The sequence below is a fragment of the Acyrthosiphon pisum genome, chromosome A1 (genome assembly GCF_005508785.2).
Source record: "Acyrthosiphon pisum isolate AL4f chromosome A1, pea_aphid_22Mar2018_4r6ur, whole genome shotgun sequence".
In the NCBI taxonomy this organism is placed as follows: domain Eukaryota; kingdom Metazoa; phylum Arthropoda; class Insecta; order Hemiptera; family Aphididae; genus Acyrthosiphon; species Acyrthosiphon pisum.
Window position 1 is genome coordinate 74,685,046 of NC_042494.1, and position 12,931 is coordinate 74,697,976.

General features: G+C 30.2%; 1 protein-coding gene across 20 annotated transcripts in view; it reads right to left on the minus strand.

Annotated features, from left to right (window-relative positions):
• The window catches only part of LOC100160047 (CUGBP Elav-like family member 1), a 193,934-nt gene that overhangs the window by 62,306 nt on the left and 118,697 nt on the right, over positions 1-12,931 (minus strand). For all 20 annotated transcript variants that reach the window (XM_029487507.1, XM_029487506.1, XM_029487524.1 and 17 more), the window contains one exon: positions 7,590-7,638. In XM_029487507.1, the coding sequence (XP_029343367.1) occupies positions 7,590-7,638 (49 nt within the window). The remainder of the gene's footprint in view (positions 1-7,589; positions 7,639-12,931) is intronic.

Consider the following 12,931-nt stretch of genomic DNA (forward strand, 5'->3'; position numbering starts at 1 on the left):
AATATATTATAATATTATATAAGTAATATAATATAATTTATAATACTATATGTTGTATTCTTGTATATATGCAAATGCCGAGTCTTTAATATCGCGATAAAAGAAAGTAAAATAAATATAGGTATAAGGAATAATAATGAAATCGTACGTCATTTATCATAGAGAAAAAGTCAACGGACACGACTTCGATGACGGAGAGGAGGGTAAGTAATGCGTTTTTGCTTTTCGTTCGAATCGTTCTTAGACAAAAAAGAAATATGACTATCTACAAAGGTTTTGTTTCTTCCTACAGCTACAAAATATTCCACTATTACTACCACTACGATAGCTACAACAGTATACTACTTCTAAATGATAATAATAATAATAATAATAATAGTAATGGAAAAACACATTTCCTACTTATAATACGTATATACATATATGCTCGGGCTTTTAAAAGGAAAAGAGACGTAACCTTTGCTCTGGTAGATTAAATGACTACAACAACAGAAAACGGAAATATTACTAATGTCATAGGGACACGGCCAAGAGCAAAACTATACACTTAGATTGCCGTGTCACGGCGGGAATGGGGATCAAAGAGAGGGCTGAGCCGGTATTTTAAACATACGTTTGAGAACCATGGGGAGAAATTTTCAACTCGAATGTGAATGTGAAAACGTATAATATTATCTTTTGTAGTTTTGTGTTATGTCTCCACCAGCGCGTATGGTGTTCTCCGGTTCGTGGATAATATTTAATTCGGAGAGGCGTACTTAGAACTGAATTACGGGGGGGGGGGGGGGGGTTGATATTGACCAAAAAATACATTTCATAAGAAATAAATTCTTCCTGAAAATGTCTGTTTGGGGGGGGGGGCTATCTTACCCCGTCAGTACGTCACGTGACGTGAGACGTATAATTGCTATGATCATAATTAATATTATAATTGACGGTAACATATTATTATTATTATTATTATTAGGTACATAATATAAAATTACGCTCTTTGTCCAATCCCTCATATTGGCTCATAAATATTTCGCGGTACGTTATCATCATCATCATCATCATCATCACACACTATGTAGGTACCTAGTATGTATATTATGATATTATATTAAACTGTGGTGATCGCATCTGCTTGCGAGTGTGTGCGCACGCGCATATATTTGTATAATAATATACGAAACCATTATAACCATAATACTAGGATAATAAATTCACGGCGGGCGCGTGTGTCCCGTAGGGCTGGCTCCGTTTTTCCACAGTTTAGAACCCCATTACCGAGAGAATTAAATTTAGCTTCGGATATTATGATCCATAATTCCGGGGACATGCATACGGCGTATAATGGTACGGCAGACTTATATTATATTATTACTATACATACATTATAATATTATTGGATCCGATAACGTTCAAACGAACCGTGTAACGACCTTTCGGAAGTCACAAACAACTATTTTCAGGACATTTCGTACGTGAAAAAAAAGATGCGGCATTATTATTATAATCATTATCATCGTACAAAATATTATTATCAATTATTATTATTATTGTTATGATCAACGACGAAATGATATTATATGTATACACCACCAGAATACGGGATATGTCACTACTCACTGTGTACTCACTATTTTTAGTTTCACTTTTCACATCTTAAATTCTGAGCGAAGCGATGAATGTATTGATAATTTTAGAATGATGTGTTTTTTTTTTGTGTCTGTCATCACCTTTTAGGACAGTAAAAATGCTTGGATTTTCTTCAACTGTATCTTTTTTGATAGTAAAGTGAATCTAGTTGGTCAATTTCCTAGTAGTTTTCAAAAGTGAGTTGAAAAACAAAAGAAAAATTAAAGAAAAACGAGAATTTTTACGCAAAATCTGTTTTCGAGAAAATCGATTTTGGTTTTTGGTGCAACTAAAACAAATGACCGTAGGTACATGAAATTTTGACTGAATGTTTATATTAGCATTTTCTACAAACCATTACATTTTCCAAATATTTTGACTTATTTTGAGCTGTTTACGGACATTTTAAGTTTCTATTTTTTTTAGTATTTTTTCTATAAATATCAATAAAATTGTATTTGTTGGGTAAAAAAGCATGAAAATTTAATGCAAGGCACCTGATATATTGTTACAATTGCAGTTGAAAAATATTAAAAATACATAGGCACAATTTTTTTTTATAAACATTTAAAGTTCGAATTTTGACAAAAATTATCAAATTTAAAATGTAATAATTATTTTGTAGTAAAAAATGTATAAAATGTTCAACTTTTATAGCTAAGGATTAAAAATTCAAGGTTCCATGTAAATAGGGTATATATAAATTACTTTAGTCACCTTAATATCATCATAGTAGGCTGACTAACCGTTTTCGCTCAAAATTATTTTTCTTATACAATGATATTATATCATTGAATTCAAATTTAACACCATCCATTACAGTGACCCACTTGTAACCTACTGTACAGCAGAGCGACATCAACTTAGCCACCTTTTTAATTTTTTTTCAAGTGTTTGTAGATGTTAATGTAAATTTAATGTAAACTGTACAGTTTTATGACAGTTTTATGAATAATTAAATTATCCGATATTTATTTATATTAATTAATTTCAATAAATACTTTTACTGGCAAAAATAATTTCTTTGGAAATCACTATTATTGAAATCATTATGCGGGTTCGCATTTTATATTACAGGGGGTTTTTAATTAATATTTAGTTGAATCGTGAATTAAAATATTTTATTCTATTGATAGAATAATGCAATAATACCCCTCGATTATTAACACACGATTTAATATTTTGTTGTATCGTGCAAGGTAATTGGGAGTAATTCGTTTTGAATTTATATTATTATTTATTTTACAATACCGGTATAAAATAATCAATAGAAAACATTAATTTTGTTGTACATCACTTAAATACCTACGAAATTATATTCAGTTGTACATTTAGTCTTTTATTGTGAAATATTTGTCATAATTAATTATTGTAAAAACTAATAAAATGTAATTTATAAATTGACTTTCGTACGTAATATCGGTGTACGGTTGTCGGTAATAGTTAATTAAAAAAAATGTTGATTCGAGGCGCTTCTAAGAATTATTTGTTCACGATACACTTTTAATCGAATGAGAAGCCAAAACGATGATGAGTAAAATAAAACATCTAATCAAATTACGAACAAATTAAACAAGTAGAGGGGGGAATCAAAAACTTTCCGGAAAAATAAACAAATAATATTTTTTTTTTGTTTTGAAAACTTAAAGGATTACCAGATTTTATTAAATATACAAGAATGGATGCTTATCAAATATAGACCTTTTATAGCCACCCTAGCTGGGCTTAACTGAAAAACAATAATATTAAGATTATGAAATTGGTTAAAGAAAGAGCAGTAATATTGAACAAAATGAACTTTTGACAGTGTGCGAGTTATGACGTCTAATTAACGTTAAAACGAACCTTAAAAGCATAAAATAAAAATCATCACTACGATTCCATCATTATCCCACTCGCATTATTATTATTTGTCTCCTAATAAAAGCGGTGAACATTTCATGCCAATTATGTTTCTTAACATACCTATTATATTGTGATTTGTATTATAGGTGACATTTAAAATGTTTTTGCATGTCGCATTACATTGATACTTAAAACGTTAGCTATAGCGTTCTCATTACAAAATAATATATTATAATATTATACATGATAAAAGTACCGTTTCACTTAAAGGGGTTTTATATCAACCCCTAGAATCTAGATATTAGGTTTGTATTTACACATAATGTGTTAAGTTGCAAAACTACAATATGTCACGTAATATTAAGGGTTGAAATAGCTTATTTTTTACTGGTTAAAAATAAGACCCGTTAAAATGCATAAAAATTGGTTTTTTTACAAAAATGGTACCTAAAGCCGATGCAATATTCGGTGGTATTACAATTTACAAAACTCAGTTAGTTACCTATTATACTCAACACAGTCTATCAATATTTATATTTGGTTTAATATTTTAATTTTTTTTTTTTTATAAATATTGAAGTTTGAAAGTCGGTATTATAATAACTATTATCAATATTTTACCATCTTGTACAGTGGTATGAATGGTTGTAATGCGTGTTGGGTAGAACATATTATGATTTTAGAGAAAAGTGGAAAATATATAAAAATTATAAATAATAATAATAAAAAATAATAATAGTAATAATGATAATAATGATAATAAATAATTGATTCAACGGAATTTAGTTCTGAGTAACTTTTCTTATTATTAAAATTACACAAGTCAATGTGAAAATTAATTAAAAGTGTCGTTTGTGATATTTAATATTCATTATTAATATTTAATAATTAATATGAAGGCAAATATAATAATATCAATAATATCGTATTCAGATTCAGAAATATAAATTACACGCTATTTTCGTTTGTTCTACAATATGTCCTAACCATACGGAGTGATCGATTTCACGATTTCACGCTTTACAAAGCCTCATTTATAATGATTGTCATGTGTTAAATACTTAAATATTAATCACTCCGTGTAAACATTTTAGTCAAAAACGTTTTTTTTTTTTGCGGAAGACATTGAAAACATTAATACCTATTTTCGAGTCTATTTTAGTTAATCTACTTAAATTTGCCATAGATTATTTAAACTACAGGTAATGTACAAAATATACAAAATAGGCAATACAGTATTTCATATTAGCATAACTTATTGTTGATTGGTAGAAATTTGTGGAAAAAAGGAACGGCTTAAAATGTGAATACAAATAACAAATTGAAAATGTAAAAATTTTAAAAAATATTAAAAGTGAGAAGGCTAACTTGTACATAACGGGTGGTACTTTTTTTTAAAAATTCCTATAAACATTTGTTATAATATACCGACTTGGTACACTGGGAAAGTTATTTGAACTCTCTCACTGATATTTAATAAACTAAAAAAGTCCACGTGAGACACCAGCGTCTCTCATGATATTATATACAATTAGTTTCTTGAAAATAGGTCTGGTAGCCAACGTGTTAAAATATTGTTCTTTACAAACTACGAGTATACTGTATTCTACCTAATATAATTAATAAGTAAATTTGAAGACATTAATACTTGTGACATATGACGTGAAAATTAATGAAAAAGGAGCACACTGTAGGGACACCTGAACATGAGTTATTGTGAATTATATTTTCATAAGTTGGTGTAATTTATTATTTGTTGCACTGTAGATATTTAGAGGCTATAGGCCATAAATGGGTAAATAAAATATTATTCGATGATTTTAATTTCAAACCATATTAAAGATTTAAAAATATATTAATAGTTTTCGACAAATGTAGCTCTTGAACTTTAGAAACAGTATTCTCAAAATGTCGCAAGAAAAAAATAAAATTTTCATAACCGTTTGTTCGAATAATTCTAATCGTAAATAATATCGAAGAACTACTAATTTTATTTGAAAAAAATATTGGGTAAATAATATTAAGTATATACCAATACCTAATACGTTACGGAACTATTCTCGACGTAATTTACGCAGCCTTGGTAGTTGGTATATACTATCATATAGTACTATAAGTTTTTGTATGTGGTACCTTATATAGTATATGTATTCACTATTCACTACCATTCAATATTCAGTACAGTAGAGTCGTAAAACGCAGTTCGATCTGATCAAGATAATGACACAAATACTAGAAGATAAAAATAAATAACACACACACAATAGTTTCAAACGATTTGGTTGTAGATGTTGTAGTGATTTGGTTATCATAGTGCTTAACTAACTGGGTAAAATCGACGACTGCAGTGGCGCAACTACGATAGTGCTGAAGTCTCCTAATGTAATTATTGTGTATATAATAATTAATAATATTATAAATTAAATATTGGATATATGTCACGTGTGAGCAATGTAAGTGATTCATAATTGTAGCACCCTCGAGATTAGAAGTTAGAACTCGTGCCACTGCAGGACTTGACGCTCCATAACAGCGTCGGAATGGATGACATCTACTTCTGTGCGATCGATGCATTTTAATAATCACTACGAAGTACGAGGCGAAATCAATAGTTAATAACTTCGCTTTGCTTGCATAGAAAGTAGAAACTGCTACAGATACATGCAAAGTAACATATGTTACTTATATATTTTGTATTATGCATAGTGACTATAGACGGTTTTAGTGATGAGTGAGAAGGCGTGGAAATTGTTTTCATTATTTATAATATACTGAAATTAGCCAATTATATTATATACTATTATACTATATTATAAATGCTAATAGACGACATTAATTAACATTTTAAAAGAAAAAATATGTACGTCCTATTGATTTATTTAAAGGGGGGGGGGGGAGCTTCATTACTGTGTCACATCTGTATTACTATCTATATCTCTTGAATGTACTGCAAGTGGTGTTGCATTTGATATTTTTAATACTATATACCCGTTCAATCAATAATTTCCAAGATTATATTATTATTACTGCAATCGATAATAACAGCCAACAACTGATTTGTGAAAAATCGTGTGGAATATAGTCTGTGTGCGATAGGAAACGGATTTTCTTTTTCGAAATTGACAAACGTCTTGTGACGCGGAACGGACGCCTCCATTATCCCACCCGAACGATTCAACAGAGTCGACTCATCGTCATTGCTGACGGCCATGATACTGGTAGGTGAGCGTTAGCAAAACGGATACAACATAAATCTCCGGAAACGGACTCCGATGAGACGGCAACGGCCCCGCGGGTTCACGGTGCGACACATTGATTATCGTTCAGAATAAAGCCATTTTCGCGGCCGCAGGAATATTATGCGCGTCTAAGAGTAAGACGATGATGACGACGACGACGGAGTATAATGATAATTTTATTTCGATTTTAAAACCGCGTTAAAATAATGATTTCTGGAGTCCATCGTGTGTTTTTATACTATCGCCGACCGCGGCATCCGACACCCCTTGTTATTCATTTATTATCATTATTATTATCACTCTGGTCGTGTTCTATGATACGGATACCACTCAGTCACACAGTATACGTATATAATAACAGTCATGTCGGTTTGCAGTTGTTATTTTACTTCTATAGTATTTGCGTTTCTCGTTTAATACCGTTTGCGAACCATCACCATACTGTAATATTGGCGCCGTTTCACACTTCAGCGGGGGAGGGTAGGAAGTATGAAAACTTTCAATCGTCGTATCAATTATATTATTATAATGAAATACCTACAACACCGACCGTGGCACACCGTATAGTTATCGTTGGTTCTCTATATACACACCGTGGATAGGGCTAATTGTAATTATGTTTATCGAGTGCATTTTTGGGATCGGAAACATTTCTGCCAATTCAGTGATTGAATTCGCTCCGTGTATATGAACTGCTGAATGACGACAATATTTCAGGGGTTGAATTAAATGAGGTGACGGTGAAAACGAACATCGGCAAAAAAAATCGACAAATAATTTAACAAGATGAGTAATGTGCATACCTACTGTTATACTAGTGGCGTTACCCCACCCCCTTTCACATGGGAAAAGTTTTAAATTTACAATGTAAACAAAGGTACTCACCACTTCGATTTTCACTGTCAGCGGGCTTCATTTGTATCGGGTGGTGCATCTATAAAAATAAAACAAAAAAAATATAATTTTTATTAAATATAACTCGTCAAAATTTGATATTTAATGTCAAACATAAATTCAACAAACAGTAAAAATTTGAGCCAGTGACATTGATACTTGACAAGATTTAAATAAAGCTTTGCGTACAAAAACTAAAATATTTCGCACATGAAACTACTTGACAACATTTATAGTTTTTCGATAGAAAAGATTAACAGAAATCGGTTTTGGCGGCAGCTAACACTATTGCACAATATTATATAATATTTTTATGAAATATAGGTATATATACGTGTCTCGTATCGATCAGGGATGGGCGACTCAATGTTACTAGTGGGTCAATTTTTTGAGTTCAAAAATATAGCAATAAAGGTGTGTTAACTATAAATTATAATTATAATATTAAGACATTTAATAGTTAAATATTATATAAGAATTCATATCTACGTTTTACGATAAACATTTTATCGATTTTAATAATTTAATAAATATGATAAAATAAAATACAGAAAAATCCTAACATTTTATATTTTTCTTAAGTAATTTTAAATGTAGGTATGTAGCATGGGCAATTAAATTTGGTACGCGGGCCGCCAGTTGTCCAACCCTGGTATAGATGATGTTGTAAAGTGTATAATATAATATTATAATATAATTTACAGCTATTAAATCTCCGTGAGGGCAGAGCCTTTATTTTTGTAATGCGATTACGAGCCGCGGACGGACCTCACTTACTGCATATTATTCGGTCGGGTTTTCTAGGTAGGCATTACCATCGCATAATAATATGTACAATACTACAATGTATAATGTGTTGTATACAATATATTTTATAGGTTAAAGGTACACCGTCAAATCGATAATAATCGAATCGCATAAATCGCCAATCGATTGTTTTGTACATAACCGTTACTTTTAGCTGTCGAATCGTATCTAAGGATTTGTACGTTAAAAATGATGAAAGTGAATAAACTATATTACATTCAGAATGTCATAGGACAGCGATAACAGACGACGAGGGACTACTATACCTATTATTAATAACAATAATAAAATGAAATCGATACTCTCGACCATGCATAGGTATAAAGTATAGACTATATAGGAAACTATATACGTATACGCTGCGTGAAAACACGAGTTGGACAAAGGACCTATTTTTTTCTTGTAGTTTTCTGATGACCTCGATCGAATTGTTTTCACATTGCTTTAACGAAATTCAAAGGGTATGTTATAATACTTTATGCATGAGTGTTTGTTCGGCGGATCATTATACACTATGGTATTGAAATAACTGCTATCAGCTATCTATTATATCGCTCGAGTTTAATTGATAAAAGTGAACAAATAAGGCCTACATCGGTATTACAGTATAAATCATAAAATAATATTATTTTATTGTTGGGGTTATGTGAATAGGTTAGTTATGTGGGCAAAATCGTTCGCAACCTGCAACGACGACGACTTTACCAGAAAATAAATGCAATTTCATCAATTTCATGTGATTCCGGATCCATCACAGCCCGCGTGACTGGGGTCAAAATAACGGACGCTTGCACGTGATTCGCGGATAAACATTCGGCGATAGATGGTCAGATCGTTCACCATTGGTAGTTGGTACACATGCTGTGAACGCCTTTAGTGGTCTCTCTCTCTCGCTATATATTTAGTACAATAGACGCCGATTATAAGACTCGTCACGGATACAAGGTTCAGTCGCTTATTAGACTCAAAATCACCCGGAACTGGTCCGGATATATCCAAATACATTAAATAAATTTAGTTATAAGACTCAAATTTCGTAAGAAAAATTGCAGAAAAAAATCTTTTGTGTTGGTTATGACTTATTACTGGTTTCTAATCTAGTAATATAATCTAAAATATAATATGTACAACAAATTGTATTGCATTTCTGTTCATTGACGCCCAGGATTAAAAAAACACCTCTCGTTGGTAAAACCTGTTAATCTAAATTATATATTATATTGGTTTGGGAGGGGTTCGGATATTTTGATTGACGAGTGAAATATTTTTGAATGAAAAAAAAACAACATTTAATTCGATTCTCTTCCTCTCACTCTCTAGTCTCTAACGACTTGAATTTGCAATAATAACTCACCATTGCGATTTTGTGTATAAATTATATTTTCTGTTAAATATATCGATCTTAACTTGTCCTTAAGTTATACGCATGAATGATTTGATAAACGGTTTCATAATATTTTAATACTACGACATTGAATCTATTCGAGTGTTGAAAATTCGCTTACGAATATTATCGCTATATAATTATACGTCACATTACCATAACCAGGGATATAGGCATATAGCTTTTAGGACAATGAATACTGTAAAATATACTTTAGAGGTAATTAAGTAAAAACCTAATATACTTTAGTGGTACGATTTAAGCAAGATTGCACTATTGAAGTATATTCATACAACATGTATAGTGTCTTTTATGTTGACATAGGGAATTTATTTATTATTTACATTGCAAAAACCCGTATGGGCCAAGTACTAAGTAGTAATAGTACAGTACATAATATTGAAGTATACAATATTTAATGAAAAGCGTTCATTCAAAATCAGATAGTACGTCAGTATCTACTACTTATATATAATTACACGCTTTTAAAGTATAAACGATTTCATATACGTAGGTTAATAATTGCGAATAGCAGAATAGAGAACTGTATATTGCGATTGATAAACGTATAAAAATTATCCAACCACCATAATAATATACAATTTCTTAGGTTATAGAAATAAAATTTAACAGTTTAACGTGAAGTGTACATACACATATGTAGTACTTTTTTAGAATGCTTAAAAAATCTAGGTATAGTTAACTAGGTATATTTAAGTATAGGTAACTACATACTACATTATTTCATGTTTAACTTATCCGTTTCTACATGATAAAATGCTTTTCAAATATTATTACAGTTAATTAATAATTTGTGTTTTCAGCGTTCATACAAATCTGTATAATTTAAGGTTTTTAAACTTACAAACGCTTCACTTTTATCAGATTAGCTTTTAGTTGGAATAATATATTATTGTTTTCAAGCTTGGGTTAAAAAAAAATAATTATCAGCTTTAGAAACTATACTATATTCAGTAGCTCTTTATCGATTTCAGAGTTATCCACAAGGGATATTATATTATTATGTTTTTATGTTTATAGGTAAAAATAATTATGAAACTGAGTTTCTTTAAAAGAAATATTTGAACATAGGTACAAGTACATACTATTGGAAAATAGTTTTAGAAAAAATATTAAGCTTCGTAACATAATATTGAAATTTGAATTCTACTGTCCTAAAAAATTAAGTTTAAGTAAGTCGCAATATTTTAATTTTTTATTAAAAAAAATTGTAAATATGATAATTAGTAGCTTTTCTAGAGCTTGTAATGTGTGCTTTAGATTTTTATGCATTATCTATTGCCGATAATATTAAACATTTGAAACTAATGAATTGAAACTAATTAATTGAATAATATTAATGTACATTGTGTAAAATCGTGTTGAGTGTTTATTCACTTCAGATTTTTTTTTAAACTAATCAACATTGAATTAATTATCTATAATCTATATTCTATAGTATAGATTCTATACGAACGTTTTACATTAGTCGCTACGCGCTGTATGCATTTCGTTTGAACGAAATGGCCAAAGATAAAAATTAAAAACTATGTCATTAAATCTTTTTCATAAATATAGAACAAACAGCACGTGATACATCGGCTGTTCTATAAAAAATTAATACGCGATGTACTTATAGATGGCATTTTATCATTTATTATGAATTAAGACGTTTGGCCTATATATTTCAAGTCATTAAAAAATAATACATACACGCATACATAAATCGGTACCTATGACGGTATATAGACCTATAATATATTGTCATAAAAGAGAGCATAAATTAAAATATCGATTTTATTATGGTTATACTTTTTTGCAATCTACTTATGGTATCCGTTTTAGAAAAGAAAAAAAATACCACTAGACATTTCTCCGGGGAACTGATATGTTCTTCTTTTACGTGGAAAAAAATTCACCTAGGTAACATGTGCGCTTGGACTAGAGAACTGAGATTCTCGGGGGAATACAACGTATACACACGCGGACGAAAAATGTATGAAAAAAGAAAGGAAGAAACTCTAACTGACGGTATAATAATTGAATTGCGACAGGATAATAAGAACGCAAGAAAACGGATAAAGAAATAATAAGAAAAATAAGAAAAAAAAGGATAGAAGATGAAATTTGTGGCTAAACTTTCGGTTTGGATTCTGCTACTTATTATGCAGGAATAAAAAAAAAACTGAAGGTTATCCAAGACCGAATGTTTATTTACATACACAAATACTATATATATATATAACATACATATAACATATATATATATATATAACTATAACTGTACCTATATAGTACCTACATACATATATAAGACTTGAGTAATTTCGTAGTTAAAAAGTTTTAGAACGACGAGAATTGTAATAATGCCGTTGAACGTTTCCGGATAGGATTTAGATGGAGATTGGATATTATGAAAGGCACCGCGACATGGCCTCGGCTTGGCGAAAAGAATTCGGAAGTTGACTGAGAGATTTTTTAAATAAATAATAATTTTATTGTATATATTATTATACGGTTCAGGATTGCGTATTTAAAGTGGAATGTTAAGTCGCGACGTCGAGTACATGCCGTTAACCAAAGTAATTTACATATACTAATACAGTATTTCACCAAAAACGACGTATTAAAAAATATTAAAAATAAATATCATTTATTCCCAAAAATTTTCGAAAGGTTAAAAAGTCTTAGAAAATAAAATTTTATTTAATTTCAATTTTATTGTATATTATATAATTATTAATTATTATATATCTGCATAAAGATTTGACATGCGATCGCATTCCTACCACGTAGCAAACAAATAATAATATTTAAGAGTACCTACCACGTCTCACCCTCACGTGTTGTCAGTGTCCTACAAGTTCGTAACATGGCAAATTTACGTTCAGCGGTTGTAATTTAGCTTCGTTAATTTTAATATTAGAGTGAAGCCTGGGTCTCCACTACAGCGAGTATAGTGTTTCGTATATTTAATATGTAGGCAACAAAAGGTCGGTAACACGTTACCTACAAGTTTAATATATTAGACATTCAGACACAGTAAATTGGAAACCCGGCTTGAATTTACCTATTGTTAAACTTAAATGTAACAACGTTGTCTGTGGTTTACGGCTCCTTGGAAGTGTCTTTTCGATATTTT